Source organism: Brachypodium distachyon, chromosome 3 (genome assembly GCF_000005505.3).
Source record: "Brachypodium distachyon strain Bd21 chromosome 3, Brachypodium_distachyon_v3.0, whole genome shotgun sequence".
In the NCBI taxonomy this organism is placed as follows: Eukaryota; Viridiplantae; Streptophyta; class Magnoliopsida; order Poales; family Poaceae; genus Brachypodium; species Brachypodium distachyon.
This window is the reverse complement of record NC_016133.3, coordinates 517,525-538,043: the sequence shown is the minus strand read 5'-3', so window position 1 is coordinate 538,043 and position 20,519 is coordinate 517,525. Positions and strand designations below refer to the sequence as shown.

Below are 20,519 nucleotides of genomic sequence, written 5' to 3'. Positions count from 1 at the left end.
AGATTCAGACAACAGGTCATATAGAAGAAATCGGCAGTAATAAAAGTTACATGTAACATCTAACCCAGTTCAATTCATACACAAAAATCCCTTAGACTGGCAGCCTCACTGATATCAATGGATGTGTAAATACATCATTTTTGGAGGAAGCAATGACACCACCTAGAGTATTCATATGTGTAACATCAAAGCAAGACGTTGTCACTATTACATCCCAGAAACTGGGTTAGAGATACATCAGGGGATGGGAGCGAGGGAAAGACCAAATGGCCACTCTAATCTTGCGTGAATTGTGGCATGCCATGTTTAAACAGGGCTCTTATAGAAGCACCGAGGGACCCTATACACTGCCCCAAAGATCAAGATGATCGAGGGCCAGCTGAACAATCTGCCTGGAGGAGAGTTAGATACCTTTCCTGTTCGTGCTTTTCCAAAACAACCGAATCAAGAGGAGGGCTAGGGTGTCCATGTGGGCACCAGGGAGGTGGCCACAGTAGCATCAGGAGTGTCAAGCCAATGTCTTCGAGCAAGGACACACCAAGGCAAGAAGCCACCGATACTTCCCCAATGTCCATTAGCCAATTCCATAACTCATCAGTGAAAACTTTGTATCAAGTAGATCATCGATTTCGATCCACCTACTGTGTTATTTGAAGAAAGGATAAACATGGACAATATTCAGATTAAGAACTGTATAGTCTGAAGCTATGAGCTTGTGAGCAAAGGAAGACATGATTACCGGTTGAAGTTACTAATGTTCTAGAACCTGATCAGGATACTGTCAATAGTCTTGAGCTGCTCCATTTCTTCTAAACTAGCAATTCCAGGATCCACATAGCACAACTGAAAAGATGAAGGGCGTATCAGATGTGTTGAAAAATTGAAATTAACCATTCCGAAGTTCATATTTCGATCAGTTCTTTGATGTACCTGATACTGTGGCTTCCTGAGGGTGTGGACACCTCTTTTCACCAGCCTCTGCCACCCTTTTTTAATTGTAAGAGACCTCTCTAAATCAGCTGTTCTCTGTAAGAATTTAAAAAGACAGAATATTGCATTTTCCAGAGAAAAATGCAATGCTATTATTTTTTTATGGGATAAAACAATTCAAAATTATGGTTTTATGAAGTGAAGGACAGTGGAGTTAATAAAGGGTTCAGGATCATTTCATCAGTCATCAGCATAAATTCTATATATAACAAATATGTGGAAAAGGAGATTTGCGGCTGTAGGACAGAAAATTGAGCAGCAACAATGCTTACATACAAATAAAGGAACCATCAACCTACACAACTTGATAATCCTTGAAACCAGTAAAAGAACAGCCAAAACTTCCGACAGGATGTGAATTTAAAATTTACAGAACTGATAAGTTGAAATTACAGCAGGTTACACCGATAAAAGGAATAATAACCAAAACTTACATGTCCAGGGTCTAAAACCAAAAGGTTATATTGGTCTTGAGATCCACGATAACCCTTTTGCCTTTGAATCCCAACTATAGTCCTTGAATGACCTTGATGTTGGAAATACAATGGGCTGTCAAAGGCACCTAGTTAGTCAGTTTACAACAATCTTCGCAGGTAACAACTTAACATGCATTCTCAAAGCTGCAGGAGTTACAGGTAATGAGATAGAACATTTTAGTAAACAGGAGATACAGATCCTCTTACGTTTTATCACTAATAGTGACATTCTTTGAATTGTGCAATATATCAGAACGCTTGCTTGTAAAGTAGTTCCACACCCAGTCGACAAGGACCTGCTGGCCTCTCATGTTTTCAGCATCCTCTTGACTAAGTTCACAAGACGAATTAGTCTTGACCAAATATTTATCCATGGGCCCGCATACTCGCTTTCCGCTCTTAGTTTGCTGGCCCGATGATTCTGTGCTATCAAAATCTACAATCCTTGCCCGCAGACCAAACGAGCACAAGAGGGTAACACATTCTGTAGTTCCTATCCACGTCTTGGCACCATAAACTTTGTTATGGAAGTGGCTTGAACCAACAGTATCAAAACCTTTATCCCAAGCGATCTCAAGCCATCTCTGAAGTGAAGGGATGTCAGGAACAAATCCATGGCCGCCAAACAAAACCTCTCTTGCTTCTGGCCTTTGCTTCAACAAATGAGAGCTCAGCATCTGGATATTTCTCCATCCACACCCCCATCCCTTGTCCTCTGATGAAAGACTCTGATGATGCTCAACATAGCCTGATATTATACTTGTTGAGGAACCACCTTCAGATTCAAGGCAGCTCCTTAACAAGTTCATAACGCCACCTTCGATTTTTTGAACGGTGCTTCTAATCTGTGCTCCAATCAAGCAAGAAATCTGCTCATCCAGTACATTTCCGTAAGGAGATGAGCCTCTGATGGTGCTTGATGAGGCCCCTTGAGTAAAAGAATCATTGGAGAATGATCGCATACTATGTTGAGGAACATCCTGCAAAAAGAAAAGGAGTTTAACTGCATGGGTAACTTGTCCACAAGAAAGCATGGAAAAGATAAAAGTCCTGAAGACTCATATGAAGAACAACATAGACTAAGGGCATCTCCAAGGGTGAGCCCCCATTTGTCCATTTGGGGGGTGTTTGGACAAATGGGGGTGTGGAAAATATGTTGTTATCCAATGGTAACCCCCATTTATTCTCTTCATGAGTCTTTGACATGTGGGCCAAGAAGACAAGTGGACAAGGTTTGGAGAAGTTTTGCACAAATGGAAACTCCCTATACTCTTCCCAAATTTGGAGAAGAAATGGGGGATGTGGACCACTTTTGGACAAATGGGAGTTCTCATTGGATTGCATTTTTATCTTTGGACCCCCAAATGAACAAATAGGGAAGATATGAGGGGTGCCCTTGGAGATGCCCTAATAAGAAAAAACATCCACTATTGCAAGATCTCATGAATGGGTTAGCGAGAGCAAAATGAAAGATATATCAGCATGTACATGTCACATGTGCCACACTCTTTACACGAACACTCCTGAATTAGTAAGTGGACAATGGACCACAGATAACATTCTCAAAACAAATGACTTAACAACATACAGAAACGAGTGCGAGCAGAATACTACCGTGACACTAGTACTCAATTCCGTGACGGCAGCTAGCTGCGCCAACTCCATGTCCCTCTGAGCTTCATCGTCCTCGAAGTGGCTATTTGCATGCCTAGAGTAGTAAATGGCCAGGGATAACATGAGCTAATAAGGTGCACAAGAGGTAAGGTTCGCCAGTACGAATTAGTGAAGAAAAGGGGGGACTTGGGGAGGGGTTCCAATCTGAGAACCACACGTAGGACAGAAAGAACCAGCCATTACCATTCCAGTTCGGCCGTGAGAACTTGCTTGTCGCAGATGGGGCAGGACGAGATCATCTCCGCATGAAAATCTGTTGTTCCTGCAGCAAAAAAACAGAAGGGCGGGCCGGTGGTTGGTATTGGTAAGAGCGCTGCTCTACGCGATTGAAGATGATAAAAATTCGTCGATGGAAGCAAGCGGGTGGTAGCTAGGGGTTTGGCGGGTAGGGCGTGGGGGTTAATTTCTCGGGCCTGCGGAGGGAGGGTCGGCGACTCGTGAGGCTTGGCGGAGGAACGGAGAGCCGGGGAGGGGCGGAGGAGGAGGCGGACATACACGAGCACGTACCCGCGGCGGCGATGAGGGCGGCGGCGGCGAGTTTGGGATTGCGGAAATTCTCTTTGAATTGAATTCGGGGATTTGGGGGGTTTTGCTTGCAGCGATCCGAGACACGGGAGGGGAGGAGACGACGAGGACGTGGGTTATGGGCTTTTGGGCTGTGAAAAGAAAAAGGCCCAGGAGGGCCGACGAGTGGATGACAAATGTGCGTCCGGGTGCCCAGTATAGGCCCAAGAAGATGATAGAGCAGGAAATGGAAATCCACACCTTTCAGTCAGTAGCCTGAAAACAAATCCTGAAATTTTTCAAAAAGAAAAGAAAAGTACTGAAAGAAACAGACAGGATGATATGCTCTACTACTGCAATATTCATCCTGTGTGCTCCGTATTTCTTTTCTTTTCTTGTTTGTTTCTTTTTTCAGCGACATTTTTCAAAAGAATTAAAACGAGAAGATATACATAGATGATGATCATGTGAAGGGAGAAAATAGGAACAAGGGGCTGCGGCCAAAACAAACAAAGCTCCACTCTGCTGAAAACACAAGAAAATTCTTTTCCCCTGACAGAGAAAAGAAAAAGGACAAAAAAAACACGAGAAGAGATACACAAAGGCGGATGATCATCTGAAACAAGAAGAGAAAATACAAGGCTTTTTCTGTGTGCGTCCTAAAAAAACAAAACAAAACAAAACAAACAAAACAAAACAAACAAAAGCTCCACTCTGCCGTGACTCAGTAGCTACCGGCCAAGAATCAATCAACCGATCAAGCAGAGAGAGAGAGAGAGAGAGAGAGCAGAGAGCAGAGAGCTTTAGGAGCCATGGCGACGGCGACGGCGGAATTGGCGGCGCACGAGCACAGCACGAAGACGGCGGCGGCGGCGGCCGACAGGTGGAGCCCCTACTCGGGCGCCGGCGACTTCCTCGGCAGAATGGCCGTCGTCCTCGCCTGCCTCCTCGCCCTCCTCGGCGCCCTCGCCGCCGCCTTCAGGTGCCTCCTCCGCCGCCGCCAGAGGCGCGAAGAGGAGGAGAAGCCGGTGGCGGCCATGGAGGTGCCGCCGCGGATGCCGCCGGCGCTGGTGTACCGCTCGTCGGAGTCGGCGGGCGGCGAGGCGGCGGAGTGCGCGATCTGCCTGGCGGAGTTTGCCGACGGGGACGCCGTGCGCGGCATGGCGGCCTGCGCCCACGTGTTCCACGCGCGCTGCATCGACCGCTGGCTCGCCGGCCGCCGCCCGTCCTGCCCGACCTGCCGCGCGCCCGCCGGAGCCACAGCTGCCGCGCTTGAGCTTCCCCTTGTCGATCCTTGATGCCAAGACAAGTGCTCTGTTTCTTCCTTTCAATTTTTTTTCCGCAATGTCTATGTGTAAAATACTTATATACCAGATGAAAGATCTGGAGATTAAAATGTTGGGCTGGATGTTTGATTTGCGTCAGTGAGTAGCTTAATTACCGTAATTTGTTTCTGAGCTCGGTCTTACTGTTAGTATCTGCTTGGGTCTTTCTTTTATCTCCCTCTGTCAAGCTCGGCAGTCCAGAGGTACAAGAAGGTTATCACAAGACCAAAGAGCATTGGGACACTGGCCATACCATTGCGTATTGTGTTTGTCATGAGGATAATGATTGATTTTGAGAAGAGCAAGCTTCAAATCCACAAGCTAAGCTTCTACTACAAAGTCACTTATCTTGGGCCGCAAGGAGTAGCATATATATACATACACACACACACACACAGATATATATATATATTAGTTAACCAACAATAACATTTTTCAATTTTTTTTGAGAATCATTAACCAGCAATGACAAAGTTCCAACTTCCAAGTCGATTTTCTGGGCCGTTCATCGTCGGTGGGCCGTTTTGCATCTCCTTCCGGCCCAACTTAGCCCAGTCGTCACTCGTGTCGAGCTTCCCCACATCGCATCCGCATGGCTGGCCGGCCGGTCAGAGCCGGCGGCGGTCGGCATCTCGGCGGCGACGCACCACCGTCGCCGGGTCGCCCCTCTGCAGCCCCGCCGACCTACGGCACCTTGGGTAGCCCTGAAGATGTCGGCGACCCAAGCGCCGCCGCCACCGCCGGCTGAGCCGGGCCCTAACCTTATTACCGACAATTGGTCTACCTTCTTTCTTCACTGCTCTCTCTATGTACATCGCTCCTACATTCCCATTATGCGGCTGCATTTCCAGTTATTTGCGTTCACTGATTCTTCACACTTAGTTTCCTCAAGATAGATAGATGGGTTCATGGATAGTACTATTAGAAAACCCTGAAATCTGGCCCCATTTCTTGAGCCCCTCCGTTGATTGACCTACAGAATTCTACCATGCTCAAATTGACAACAACTTGTCCTTAACAGAGGCACACATGACACATCCCCTGTCTCTTGCCAGACTTGATTGTAGCTGTAGGGTTTCTTGGGTGGTTTTTGGTGTCAACTCAAATCTCGATGCTCTCCTTGGGAGTTGTGAGTCTCTTCGATCCGGCTGGCTTGAAAGACACAGAAGTTGTTCGATTAGCGCGAAAGGAAAGATCGGGCAGTGAACAGACAGCATTGCAGCCTTTTATCTTTATCTTTCAATCCTGAAGGTAGGTCTGGTGCAAGCAAAGAATTGATTTCTGTCTTTAGTGAAAGCAAAAGGTAACCCTTTAAATGAAAGAGAAAACCCAAAGAAAAAGGTAAGGATACTGCCTCTTGGTCTTATTCTGTACAAGTCATTTGTGCACAATCTGCCTTCCTGCTTCTCAAGATTTGTATAAGGTAGCTTTATTTGTCGCTCGTGATTGTATACCAATGTATACAGGAACGCACGAACTAATCAACTAGCGGTGGAGAGATTAATCTGGAGATTGTTAACGAGCCGACTGGTTGATCATAATCCTGAAATGGAATCGATTTAGAGGCTAGAGATCGACAGATCTGACAAACTTATCATGCATACGGAGGTATTTTCACATTTAGCAATTGCCCTTCATTCCATTGTCTTTGCATCAATTGTAGTAAATTATTGGTATTGTTATATGTATGTCAGGACTCAGGACTGTCGTCACTTAGTTTTCAGCATGTTTGTGTATCTTACTACATACTTACTATACATGCTGAACTAGTTGAGTAAAAAGTAATTCAATCAACCGTGTGCGGGAATAATGCAAAGAATCGATTTCTTCCGGGATTGTTGTGGCATCCTTTTTTTGACAGAGTTTGTGATGTCTCTCCGTAGGGATTCGTGGTTTACTTAATTGTGTTTTCTTTTTCTTCTGAGCAGCCGAGAAGAGGGTGATGCCAGGCGGTGCCGATGGTCAGTACGAGTTTGGTTCCTTCATGTCAGTAACAATGAGCTGTGACCACAGGGTTATTGATGGTAATGCTTACCCAAACAATAGATGTCGACTCCATGGATTGAACATGGGCGAAGAACTAACATTCTGTTGACAAATAATTCTCTGCAGGTGCAATCGGCGCGGAATTTCTGAAAGCCTTCAAGGGCTACGTCGAGAACCCGACCACAATGTTGCTGTAAAGTCAGGGAGGATGGAAACTATTCTTGTCAAGTCGTTGAATAATGCATAGAACCGGTGCTCTCTCTATTTACATAACCTCGGCACGGTCTCGATGGGAGCTGGAACCAAGAGCACAGAGCCAACACACAGGATGACCTGTTTTTTGGATTCAAATCTTTTCTGTTTGTTTTCCCTTCTGTTTCATCCGAAGGTTACGATGCAAAGTAGGATTGACTGACATGCCTTTGTTGAGCTCATTTTTGTGGGTTTTGTGTCCCCAGAGAAACTGTTGATTATAGGATTACATTTCTAATACGCAAACTTAACCCCGATGCTCAGAATAAATAGCCCATCCTTGGACATTTAATTTCCCTCCGTCGTCGGTTTGATATTCCAAGCCCTGTGTTTTTTCGTGGATGGATCAAACCAACAGTAAATGCTTGGAATAAAGAAAAGTTGAACACTTAATTTCCAAAAAGAAAGAAGTCCATATTTCACATACCCCACTGAAGTGAAAAACCGTCTGAAGTGAAATGCGTCCCATGCCCTGCGTGCAGCTTGCCTGGTGGAGGCGATAAAAGCACCGCCTGACGTCGATGTCCTTCATAAGGCCCCGCCGGCCGCATTGCAATCTTTTATCTTTATATCTTTGAATCCTGCCAGCAGGTGGCATGCTGCAAGTAAGCAAGCAAAGGATTGATTTCTTTCTTTAGAGGGAAAGCCAAAGGTAATAATGAAAGAGAAAACAAAAGCAAAGGTAAGGATCCTGCCTCTTGGTCTTGTTCTGCTCAAGGCATTTGTGCACACATACAAGCACATGGCATCCCAAATATTTGGTTGCAGCGTGTAGCATGTCCCTTTTTTTGCTCTCCAATCAGGCCTTCTTACAGTGGAACCTGAACAATCTATTTGGCTTCTCTCTGGCTACATGCTCTCGACATAGTACAAATTATTCGACTTAACCTAGGTATGAAACTAGCTCACCTCGCACCTGTTCTAAATCTGCCTTCCTGCTTCTCCAGTTTTTTATAAGCTAACTTTATTTGTTGCTCCTGCTTGTATATCAATATATAGAGGAAGTCTGGACCGGACGGATGACCGGCTCAGAAATCAATCTGGAGATTGTTGCAGAGCGGGCCTATTGATCTTAAGCCCAAAATGGAATTGATATAGAGGCTAGAGATCGACGGATCCGACCAATTCGTTATGCGCACAGAGGTATTTTTACCCTTAGAAATCAGCTCTAATTCCATGCTGCATGTCATAAACATATTTTCTGTCAATTCGAGCCTTGTTAATTTGGATCATGTACTGTGTAACCTTCTACATAGTGCACCCTATGCATGCTCCACTTGGTAGAGTTATGAATAATCCAATCAGCACATCATGCGTGACAATATTGCTAATAATCCAATACTGTGAGTCCACTTACTGCGTGTTTTATTAATTAGTACCTAGTTTGAAGCCTGAACTGATCCTCACCTCACCGCTTCACATGCATGCAGGTTATTAAGGCGGACACTATTGATGCTGCTGTTGATAGGATTCTCAATGAACTTGCGACAGACACGAGAAGAAGCGGCAACAGAGAGAATGTCGTCTACTTTGATGGCTGGGATGGGCTTGGGGCATCTGCCGTCCTTCAAGCCGTGGCCAAACGCCTCGCGGAGCCGTTGACAAGGCCTGCAGGGCTGGAGTTTGAGAAAATCATCCACATCGACTGCTCAAAGTGGCAGAGCAGAAGAGCCATGCAGAGGGAAATCGCAGAGCAGCTGAAGCTTCCCAATAGGGTGATGCAGATGTTTGACAAACAAGACGAGGACGATGATTTCAGTGGGTTAGACCAGGGCTCTCGCGGTGAGATAGCACAAGTTGTCAGAGAAGTCTACCAAACCACCCGGAATCGCAGATTCCTGGTGATCCTGCACAATGGAAGCCCTGAGGTGCTTGATTTATTCGATTTTGGTATTTTTCTAGATCGATATGCCAATAGCAAGATGCTGTGGACTTTCCAAGGGAGGTTTCGGCTTGACCCCAAGATGATAGACAATGTGAAGAACACATCAACAGATGTTATTCTTTCAGCTGAAAGAGATGTGCAGGATCCAAAGGAGCTCTGGTTGTATCTAGTGCACCACGAGGCTGCACAAGCATGCTGCAATAAGCATGGCGATGGCATCATCGATCCGTCAATTGCTGCTGAGTGTGTTTTGTATATGCTGAAACAATCCTGGACTGGCTCTCACGTCATTGATTATGACTGGGCTATCCACACCAGTAACTATTGGGTATGCACTGAGATCATTGCATTGACAGACTTGGACAAAGCATGGAAAGTTGCTGATGTTCTGCAGGGCGAGGTGCGGTTGTTGAACTGTGGCATTGCCAACTGGCTTAGTAATGGTGAATCAACAATAATGCCCTCCTCTCACTTGGCAAGGTCTGCCGAGCGTATGCCGTACTGGATTTGGATTTCACCAGCAACTTGTGGGTTTGTACAGAGCCGCTCTGGTGTTATTCTCGACAGTATGTTTGAACACTCGCACAGACTGAGCGTGCTCAAGCTCTCATGGTGTACCTTCAGTTTCTCATCACCTCCGTTCCTCTGTTGCCACAACCTGAGATTCCTGTGGCTTGACCACTGCCAGGACCTTGTAACAAGAAGCACCACAGATCAGCATCACATAGATGCACACCAGGAGGAGGAGGAGGAGCTGGACAACAGCACCACGACGGCGTGGGAGTGCTTCCGAAGCCTGTGGGTGCTTGACCTGCGCTACACAGATTGGGATCAGATCTTGTCAGCACAGTTGATGGATTTCATGACCCAGGTCAGGGAGCTAAATGTGATGGGAGCCAAGAACTGGGACATGAGCAACCTACGCGGACGGCTGCAGAACATTCGCAAGCTCCGGGTAACAAAGTCCACCTGCTGCTTTGACAACAACGTGTTCTCAGAGATGGATGGCTTGGAGCTTCTTGATTTCTCAGGAAATACCGTCAGCCAAGGCATGACAAGCTTATCTGGGGCAGCAAGCAACAGTAACCTTAAGACTGTCATTATTGATGGATGTGATGGGTTAGAAGTTATCTCTTTGCAGGGCTGCAGAGAATTGCGGAACCTTTTCTTCAAAGGATTGTTTAGGAGTCTCGAGGAGCTGGACCTATCAGGCACAAAAGTGAAAACCCTCAACCTTAGAGAAGTGAGAGCCAACTCACTCCCCAAGCGGATCATCCTGCTTGGCTGCCAGAAGCTCCATGCGATATTATGGCCACAAAATATTGATACGGAAGAAGCACCACATGTGCTATGTATCGAGACCACCTCAACTTCAGCGTCAGTTGTAACACCAACAGAGCTCACTGGTGGCGAAACACCACATGCACATCCGCATGGTGAAGGATCCCTCCAGCAGCAAAAAGAAGACAAGTTCAAGGGTGGATGGCAGATTACTCTTACAGATACAAGGCTCCTTAGGTCAATTTCTCCTGTACATAGTTACCTCTCAACTGCATCCGTACATCTTGATATCAGTTCTGCAGGCGCTGTTGGTGGTAGCAATATCCAAGGAACAAGCAACGATAAACTAGTGCAAGTCCCACCGCATACAAGTACCATAATGGACTCCAAGTACAGAGATGTCTTGAAGCATGGCTCAGTTCCAGCAATGATGATGTGGGACTGCCCCGAGATATTTCTGTGGTCAGCCGAGAGGACATGTATCATAAAGGTTGTCTTGCATTTGGGGCAGGGCAACAAACTGTTGGGGATGCTCCAACTGCTATTACTAATGCTTTACTGTGGCCTGAGCTTACATGTGTGCTGGCTACATCACTCCACGTATACAATAACTCTTCCATCACCAGTATCCCTGTAGCGCCCAATCGATTACAATGGCATATCGAAAGATGGTGCCGGGTGGAGAGGTGCCCCAAGTTACACACAATCTTCACTCTTCCCCAGGGCAGTAGTGTGGATAACTTTTATTTTCTGGAGACATTCTGGGCGTCCCAGCTTCTGACGACCTGCTACATCTGGGACAGGACAATTTTTCTAACATCTCATACCTTTTCAAACCTGATGTTTTTGCACCTGGACTACTGCCCCAGGCTCTTGCATGTGCTCCCCATCCATGCTAGCTCTTTGTCTGGACTAGAGACTCTTGAGATAGTCTACTGCGGTGATCTCAGGGAGGTATTCCCATTGAGCCCTGAGCTTCAAGATCAGGATACGATTATAGAATTCCCCGAGCTAAGGCGCATCCACCTGCACGAGCTCCCGACGCTGCAGCGCATCTGTGGGCGCAGGATGTACGCGCCTAAACTTGAGACCATCAAGATCAGGGGCTGCTGGAGCCTCAGGCGTCTGCCGGTCATCGGACACGACACCAAGCCGCCCAAGGTTGACTGCGAGAAGGAGTGGTGGGACAACCTGGAGTGGGACGGGGTGGAGAAGTACCACCACCCTTCCCTCTACGAGCCGAGCCACTCAAAGTACTACAAGGCCAAGCTGCCCAAAGGCAGCCTGCTCAGGTGAGACTGAGATATTATGCCTCCATATCTCCCTACTCTGCGAATACACTTACTTTTATGCTAACTTGCTAATGTATGTAATGCTTGTTTATGTAGTTAATCATCCCTATCCTTGTTGTTTTATTATGCTGCAGGTAATCTGCATGCGTGTACGTTGAACATGCAGTGCTGCCCACATGACTGAAGCTTTCCTGCCGTGTGTGTGTGTGTATGTGTTGCTTGCCCGGCTTCCTGCTTGATTGGTTTGGTGTGGCTTGACTTGGTTTGATTTGATTTGGTTTGGTTTGGTCATCCTTGCTCGACCCATCAAAGTACTAATCATCTGGTTGCATAGGTGATGGTACACGTTATCGAGCAAATGAGAAATAAATCAGAGCGGCCATTATTCAGCTTATATATGCACCCCCCCCCCCCCCCCCTCATGTTGCCCTGCTCCTATGTGTGTGTGTTTTGGTGTGGATTAACAGCTGTCGACTGATTGTAATTTGTAAGCATAAATGACGATGATTGTGTATGTGGTACTGTTTGTTGTGGTATGAATAATCAGCCTTGGACCGATTGTGATTTGTAAGCATAAATGATGACTTTTGTGTGTGGTCTGAAAGATTATTTGATAAATTTGGATGGGAGCATTGATGATAGATGTCCATGTTTAAGGAACTGCTCCTGCAGAATCCCAGAAAATATTCACCTTAGTCTTATGTTTTGGACTTGATGTGTGTTATTGTCACTGGTTAGCATTTTTCCTTTGTCCAGATGCATGAGGTCCACGCATGCAATAAATTACAGCCATTCTGTTGATGATTTTTCTTTACTTTGACACTAACAAGCTGCTTCTGAAGAGGTTCTCAGAGAATTCAGCTGGAGTAGTTTCTTTCTTCTTCTTGTAAATGGAGCAGTTTAAGCGGCAAAGTTGGCGGCAACAGCGGAGCTCGGATAGCACCGAAGACTGAAGTCTTTTTTTTTTCTTAGAGCGAGGATGAAGACTGAAGTCAAGAGATTGCACTCGGCCGGCGGCTGAAATTTGAACAGATGGGCTGGGCTGGGCTGGGCTGGAGTGCATGGTGGGCTGTACTGGGCCGTAACTGAGCCCTCCTCCTCCGCCCGTCCGCATCCTCCCCTCCGCCGGCGCTGCAAACCAACGGCGGCCCCCCAGAAATGTCGAGCCCTCTGCACCGGAGCCGGCGACCGGTGCTCCGCTTAGGGCGCGCCTCTCCTCCCCTCTGCACTGCCGGACCACTGCCCAGGTAACCTGTTCCAGATCCCTCCATCCCGTAGGTAGCATTCTAACGAGGCGCAGATTCTAGATCACATCCAGATGTGTTCGTACGCATGAGATTCAGTTGTGGTTTCGCAGTTCTGGATGCTGTAGAATGTCACGCGCAAGTACCTTCTTGTCAAATTCATCATCTGTTTGTTTTGCTGAATGTCTTAACGATTCCTCTGCGGCATTTTCTTCAAAAAAATTCCTCTGCCTCTAACAAAGCAATTGTAAGCTACTTATGTAGTTTTGTTCTACTCCATCTGTCAATCTTTAGCGAAAGATACCTCCATCTCGTAGGTAGTTTTCTCTTTAAATCCACGAGCAAAGAATCGATTTCTGTCTTTAGCGAAAGCTAAAGGTAACCCTCTCGATGAAAGAGAAAAGGCAAAGCAAACGGTAAAGATGTTAGTGCTTGCTTCTTCTTTTTTATGTCTACAAGGCATTTTTGTACACACAAACACAACAACGAAGCACCCCAAATACTTCATCTCATCATGTAGCATGTCCCTTTTTCGCTCTCCATCTGTCAATCTTGTAGTGGCACCTGAATGATCTATTTACCTTCTACTAAGGAGCTATATACATACTCTCCACATTGTGCCAACTATTCTCCAAGGTATGCAACTAGCTCAGCTTACACCTGTGCTCAATCTGCTTTACCTGCTTCTCAAGATTTATAGTATAAGCTAGCTTTATTTGTTGCTCCTGCTTGTATATCAATGTATATAGGAGCCAACCCAACCTGTTTGAGGAGTTAATCGGGAGACTTCTATGAACAACTGATGGGCAACGATAGTCCAAAAATGGAATTAATCTAGAGGCTAGAGGTTGCCAGATGCTACAAATTCGCCATATGCATACGGAAGTATTTTTACACTTAGCAATCACCTTTTGTTCCATTCTGCATGTTATCCTTGGATAAAGTGTTGTATATAATAATGCCACTACTTTCATTAGTTAATTGCATCATGCATGTGTTGCCTTGCCCATAGCATCTTTTTACATAAACCATTACTATGTATCTAGCTAATTTGAACTGGTGATCACTGTCCTCATCGCTTCAGATGTGCATGCACGTTACCAGGGCAGGCACCATTGATAAATCCATGGAAGGAATTCTCGATGAACTCAAGGATACTAGAACAAAAGAAAATTTCTTCTAATTTGATGGCTGGGACAGGCTGGGGGCATCTGCTGGCCTGAGAGATGTAGTTTTAGTTTATTTACATTATTGGAACGTTGCATGTGCGCGGTCACTAGTTACCCCTGTAGATGCTCTTAATTATCTCTGCCTGTTTTGTTGTTTTGTCAAGTATGATTTTGGAAATTCACAAGGGTTTTTCGACTTTGTGCCGTCATACCTGCGCTAGGCTGTCAACATTGTGGAAGGTTGGATGGATGTCGCGCATTATGGGCTGGGAGCCTGGGATGGGCCATGCTCCTCTGACATTCCCACACCTTGAAGATATGGCTGCCAGTCGATCTGAATCTCCAACTATGACAATGCACTACGCCGTCCCTCTGCATCTCTACCGATGCTGTTGCATACCACGGTGGTGGTAGTCTCGCCTCCAAGCTGAACCAACCGCAGCCCCAAAGATGGCACCGGCGCCACCGGCCGAGCCCTATCTTTCTGTTACCTGGTGCACCTCCTTGCTCACTGCTATAGCTTCTATATTCCCAGTTGTTTCATTCGCCGGAATTAATTCTTCACTCAGTTTCTTCGTGATAGATACTACCACTATTGGAAACTGGAATTTGCCCCCATTTCTTGACCTCCTCAGTGGTTTGATCACAGAGCTCCCTCCTGGAGTAAATCAATCTTACAATTCTCTTCTGCGATGTCCACATTTGCAACTTATTACACTGGAAGCACAGAAACAGTACTCCCTCCGATCCATAATAAGTGTCTTGGATTCAGTACAACGATCCATAATAAGTGTCTAGGATTTAGTACAAAGTTGTACTGAATCCAAGACACTTATTATGGATCGGAGGGAGTACAACTTAACAGAGGCACACATGATACACACTGTCCCTTCCTAGTCCTAATTGTTGAAGTCCTTGTGGTTTTTAGTGAAGGCTTTCTACAACTCAAATCTGGAGGTTTTCCATGGGATCGCTTCAATGTGGATGGTGAAAAGGAACACAAGTTTTTCAATTAGCAGGAAGAGCCAACGGCCTTGCAATATAATATGTGTATCTTTAAATCCTGCATCTAACCAGCTACAAGCAAAGGATTGATTTCTTCTTTTGGAACTTAAACAATTGATTTCTGTCTTTAGCTAAAGCAAAAGGTAACCCTCACAAGGAATGCAAAAAAATGGAAAGCAGAAGGTTAAGAATAGAACCACTTAGCTTGCTTTTATTCTGTCTAAGGCATTTGTGAACACACACAAGAACGAAGCACCCTAAATATTTCATCACAGCATGTAGCATGTCCCATCTTTCCCTCTCCAATCCGGCCGTCTTATACTAGCGCCTGAATGGTGTATTTGGCATCTATCTGGCTATAGAGTCTCTACATAGTACCACTTATTCAACATAGCCAAGGTATGTACCTACCTCACCTCACATATGTGCTCAATCTTCCTGCCTGCTTCTCCAGATTTATATTAGCTCGCTTTATTTGTCACTTCTACTTGTATATCATTGTATACAGAACCAATCGACAACCAGCGGTCGAGAAATTAATCTGGAGATTATTTACGAGGTGATGATCGATGATAACCTCAAAATGGAATGAATCTATAGTCCTAGAGATCGCTGGATCCTACCTATTTATCATGCATGCGGAGATATGTTAGCTTTCATTCCATTCCGCATGTTAGATTTCTTTTTTCTACCCTTCTCTCTGCATGGATTGTGGTGAATTTTTGGGGTCAGATTTTATATATTTTTGTAGTAATGTATGATCTCTTTTCCTTTTACGATCTCTAAAAATATGTCTTTATTTATTGCTCTTTCTTGCATATATCAATGTATACAGGAACCAATCAACGACCGGTCGAGAAACTAATCTGGAGATTGTTAATGGGCTGACCTGATCGATGTTAACACTTAAATGGAATTAATCTAGAGGCTTGAAATTGACGGATCCAGCCAATCCATCATGCGTACAGAGGTATGTTACATTTACCAATCAACTCTCATTCCTTTCTCCTGTGATCCTCTTTACTCTATTTGAGCCTAGTTTGCAAAATAGATATTTTTGGCCTAACTTGTCCCTTCTCGTCATGATTGAGAATATTACCTATAGCAATGGCCAGATTATTGCATGCATAATAAATTAGGATGAAATATATATACTAAGCTAGTTTGAACTGGTGGTCCTCACAGCTGCATGTATGCATGCAGGTTATCAAGGCAGACACCATTGATGGGGCCGTTGAAGGAATTCTCAGTGAACTCAATAGAAGTAGAGAGAACATCATCTACTTTGATGGCTGGGACGGGCTGGGGGCATCTGCCGTCCTGCAAGCCGTAGCTCAACGACTGAAACTAAAGGAACCGACGAGGCCTCCGGGACTGGAATTCGAGCACGTCATCCACATCGACTGCTCAAAGTGGGAAAGCACAAGAGCTGTGCAAAGGGAGATCGCAGAGCAGCTGAAGCTTCCCAGTCGGGTGATGGAGATGTTTGACAAGCAAGACGAGGAGGATGATTTCAATGGGGTTACTGATCGAAGCTCTCGCATGGAGATAGCAGAGGTCACGGCGGAGATCCAGAGGAGAATTGAGGGCCACAGGTTTTTGCTGGTTCTTCATAACGGAAGCAGTGAGGAGATTGACATAACTGATCTTGGTCTTTCTGTATATGGGTATCTGAGGAGCAAGATGTTATGGACGTTCCAAGGGAGGTTTCGGATCAACTCCAAAATTAGAGACGAGGTAGTGAAGAGGAATACAACAGATGTTCTTCTCTCAGCTTCACGCTCTAAGCGAGATCTTCAAGAGTTGTGGTCCTATCTACTGCGTGAAGAGGCTACACAAGTTGTTTGCAAGCATGGCATTGATCCTGCAATAGCTGCCGAGTGCTTCCTGTATATCTTCACACTAAATTGCATCCATGGCCATCATGCCGACACTGAGTATGATTTGTCGAAACATACTTGCAACTATTGGGTATGTGATGGGATCATACAGCAAGTCTCAGACATTGATGAAGCTTGGCAAGTCGGTGATGCTCTGCAGGGCGAGATGCGGTTGGATAAAGAAAACCACATGAAGGAATTGCCCTTTGACTTGGTAAGGCGTGCTGCTGAAAGCATACCGCACTGGTCTTCACCGGCTAATGGATTTCTGGTGGTTCCGGCTGGAGTCATTCCCAAAGGAATGTTTCAACATTTTGACAAGCTTTGTGTGCTAAAACTCTCAAGTTGTACCTTCAGTTTTTCATCACCTCCATTTCTCTGCTGTCACATCCTTAGATTTCTATGGCTTGACCACTGCCAAGACCTAAGAAGCTCGGATGCAGAAAAGAAGGAAGAGGACGAGGACACAACTAGGATGTGGGCCTGCTTCCAAAGCTTGTGGGTGCTTGACATGCGGTACACAGATTGGGATCAGATCTTGTCAGCACAGACTATGGATCTCATGACCCAGGTCAGGGAGCTAAACGTGATGGGAGCCAAGAACTGGGACATGAGCCATTTACAGGGACGGCTGCGTAACATTCGCAAGCTGCGGGTAACAAAGTCCACCTGTTGCTTCAGTAACAACGTGTTCCCCGAGATGGAAAGCATGGAGCTTCTTGAATTTTCTGGAAATACCATCAGACAAGGCATGCCAAGTTTATCTGGAGCAGCAAGCAACAGTAACCTTAAGACTGTTATTATTGATGGATGTGATGGGTTAGAAGTTATCTCTTTGCAGGGCTGCAAAGAATTGAGTAACCTGTTCTTCAAAGGATTGTTTGAGAGTGTCAAGGAGCTGGACCTTTCAGGCACAAAAGTGAAAACCCTCAACCTTAGAGAAGTGGGAGCCATCTCACTCCCCGAGCGGATCATCCTGCTAGGCTGCGAGGAGCTCCATGCGATATTGTGGCCACAAGATGGACAAGGATGGGATGGTTTGCTGCTTATTGACACCACCTCAACACCAGCATCAGCTGATGGTTCCCTCGGGCAGCAGAAAGAAAAAAAGTTGAAGGGTGGATGGCAGATTTCTCTTACGGATACAAGGCTCCTTAGGTCGCTTTCTCCTGTAGCAAGTTACTTAACACCGATTGTACATATTGATATCAGTTCTGAAGCCCCTATTGTCCAAGGAACAAGCAGCGAGCAACTAGTGCAAGTCCAACATACAGGCGCCACGGTGGACTCCAATTATAGAGATGTCTTGAAGCATGGCCCAGTTACAGAAATGATGATGTGGGACTGTCCCGAGATGCCAGTGGGGTCATCCTCATGTTTCATAGAAGTGATCATGCGTGGGGGGAAGGGCAAGGAACTCTTGGAGGATGCTCCAAGTGCTTGCACTAGTGCTTTACTGTTGCCAGATTTTGTATGTGAGCAGGTTACATCGCTGCACGTGTACAATAACTCGTCCATCACCAGTATTCCTGTACCACCCAGTGGATCAGGATGGAATTTTCTATTTTGGTGCCAGGTGGAGAGGTGCCCCAAGTTACACACAGTCTTCACTGTTCCCCAGGGCAGTAGTGTGGACAGCTTTCGGCGTCTGAAGACATTCTGGGCATCACAGCTCCTGACGACATGCTACATCTGGGACTGGACAGTTTTTGTAACATCTCATACCTTTCGACGCCTGAAGTTTTTGCACCTGGACTACTGCCCGAGGCTCATACATGTGCTCCCCATACATAAAAGCTCCTTGTCCGGACTAGAGACTCTAGAGATAGTGTACTGCAGTGATCTCAGGGAGGTTTTCCCATTGAGCCCTGAGCTTCAAGATCAGGATAAAATTATACAATTTCCCGAGCTGAGGCGCATCCACCTGCACGAGCTTCCCACGCTGCAGCACATCTGTGGGCGCAGGATGTACGCGCCTAATCTCGAGACAATCAAGATCAGGGGCTGCTGGAGCCTCTGGCGCCTGCCGGCCATCGGACGCGACAGCAAGCCGCCCAAGGTGGACTGCGAGAAGGATTGGTGGGACAATCTGGAGTGGGACGGGGTGGAGAAGTACCACCACCCTTCCCTCTACGAGCCGAGCGACTCAAAGTACTACAAGGCCAAGCTGCCAAGAGGCAGCCTGCTCAGGTGAGATATACATATCTCCGTCTATCATGCTAATAATTAAGCTTACTTTATGTCGAACCAGCTTACTACTTATGTAGTGCCAGTACGTGTGTGTTGTTAATCATCCTTACCTTTGTTGGTCTATTTTTCTGCAGGTAATCAGCTTCCGTCCAACTGCGCACATGTAATTCGATCATGCAGTCCTGCCTGCACAACTTAAGATCTCCGGCCGTGTGTGTTGCTTGCCTGCATTTTAGCTTGATTGATTTGTGAGTTCTCTTCATCTGCATTGCCATGGTATGGCGTTGCACCTTCCAGATTGGTTTGGCTTATCGAGCAAATGAGAAATAAAGCAGAGCAGGCATTATTCAGCTTATATATGCAAGAGTACCCCTGAGTGCTCATGTTGTTGCCCCTGCTCCTATGTGCGTCTGTTTTGGTGTGGATTGTCAGCTGTGGGCTGATTGTAATTTGTAAGCATAAATGACGATGATTGTGTATGTGCTGTTGTTTGTTATGTATGAATAATCAGCCTTGGACTAATTGTGATTTGTAAGCATAAATGATGACTTTGTGTGTGGTTTCTTTGGTCTGCTCTAGTCTGAAAGCTTATGCGATAATTATTGATGAGAGTATTCATGATAGATGTCCATGTTGAAGGAACTTGTCCCGCATGTTGACGGATATTCAGCAATGGACTTGTTGTAATGTGTAAGCAAAAATGATGATGATGACTTTGTGTGTGGTTTTTTGCAAGAATTTCAGTTTTGTTATAAATCCATTTTCAAGGATAGCATGATACTCAAATCTTTGTTTACTTTTTTTGGTTTATTCTAGTCTGAAAGGTTATTTGGTAAATTTGGATGGAAGTATTAATAATAGATGTTATGTTTACTCCAAGGAACTGCTCCTGCAGATTCTTAGAGAATTCACCATGTTTTCTCTGTGCTGTGGATGCTGTTTTGTTCCATGGCTAATCTTATGTTCATTGTTCCATCCTGTGCTTGACTTGATGTGTGTTATTGTCACTACTAGGCCTTCATGTGCTTCCTGACTAGCATTTCCTTTCGCCCAGATGTAATATTTTCCTCAGGAATTTAATATTCAATTGACTGCAAAGAAAATTCGGCGAGACAAAAAAAGGAGAAGAAGAGGCGTTCTTGTCCCTCAGGTCCACGTGGTTTCTCTACAAAGGCCTGTCCGGATTAGCAATCCTGCGGCCCATGGGCCTCAATTTGATTTTGTTCTTTACCCTGATTAAGATCACAAATGCATTCCTCTCTCTCAAAAAAAATATCACAAATGCATCATGCAGTTGGGAGCATAGCACACGCCAACCAAATCAAAACCATGCTTGGCCATGTTATTTTTTGTTTTTTAGACGTAT

General features: G+C 45.6%; 4 protein-coding genes across 15 annotated transcripts; 3 read left to right on the top strand and 1 right to left on the bottom strand.

The window, feature by feature from the left end:
- Positions 1-32: 32 nt before the first annotated feature.
- On the bottom strand, positions 33-3,794 carry LOC100824606 (zinc finger with UFM1-specific peptidase domain protein). 4 transcript variants are annotated; one of them, XM_010235369.3, is made up of 8 exons: positions 3,648-3,794; positions 3,324-3,402; positions 3,081-3,174; positions 1,674-2,446; positions 1,425-1,539; positions 931-1,026; positions 740-843; positions 33-641 (listed from the first exon to the last, which is right to left on the bottom strand). In XM_010235369.3, exons 2-7 carry the CDS (start codon positions 3,377-3,379, stop codon positions 760-762), a joined length of 1,218 nt encoding a protein of 405 aa, XP_010233671.1. In that variant the 5' UTR covers positions 3,380-3,402; positions 3,648-3,794; the 3' UTR covers positions 33-641; positions 740-759. The 4 variants fall into 4 exon arrangements, 3 of the variants coding, with proteins under 3 accessions (XP_010233671.1, XP_010233670.1, XP_024316847.1); XM_010235368.3 differs by having other exon boundaries at positions 3,636-3,742; XM_024461079.1 differs by having other exon boundaries at positions 3,324-3,740.
- A 624-nt stretch (positions 3,795-4,418) lies between these two features.
- LOC100829002 (RING-H2 finger protein ATL79) lies at positions 4,419-5,063 on the top strand. Its single transcript, XM_014900026.2, has one exon. It carries the CDS (start codon positions 4,457-4,459, stop codon positions 4,940-4,942), a length of 486 nt encoding a protein of 161 aa, XP_014755512.1. The 5' UTR covers positions 4,419-4,456; the 3' UTR covers positions 4,943-5,063.
- A 2,864-nt stretch (positions 5,064-7,927) lies between these two features.
- Positions 7,928-19,776, top strand: LOC100828398. Of its 9 annotated transcripts, none has more exons than XM_024461060.1 (5): positions 7,928-8,099; positions 8,207-8,350; positions 8,638-9,704; positions 17,309-19,153; positions 19,288-19,776. In XM_024461060.1, exons 2-5 carry the CDS (start codon positions 8,339-8,341, stop codon positions 19,289-19,291), a joined length of 2,928 nt encoding a protein of 975 aa, XP_024316828.1. In that variant the 5' UTR covers positions 7,928-8,099; positions 8,207-8,338; the 3' UTR covers positions 19,292-19,776. The 9 variants fall into 9 exon arrangements, with proteins under 9 accessions (XP_024316828.1, XP_024316829.1, XP_024316835.1 ...); XM_024461063.1 differs by lacking the exons at positions 7,928-8,099; positions 8,207-8,350; positions 8,638-9,704 and adding exons at positions 12,789-12,912; positions 14,300-15,642; positions 15,919-16,053 and having other exon boundaries at positions 16,287-19,153; XM_024461062.1 differs by lacking the exons at positions 7,928-8,099; positions 8,207-8,350; positions 8,638-9,704 and adding exons at positions 12,790-13,545; positions 14,300-15,642; positions 15,919-16,053 and having other exon boundaries at positions 16,287-19,153.
- LOC104583404 (disease resistance protein RPS2-like) lies at positions 9,711-12,308 on the top strand. The gene is made up of 2 exons (XM_014901066.2): positions 9,711-11,665; positions 11,800-12,308. Exons 1-2 carry the CDS (start codon positions 10,851-10,853, stop codon positions 11,801-11,803), a joined length of 819 nt encoding a protein of 272 aa, XP_014756552.1. The 5' UTR covers positions 9,711-10,850; the 3' UTR covers positions 11,804-12,308.
- Positions 19,777-20,519: the final 743 nt, after the last annotated feature.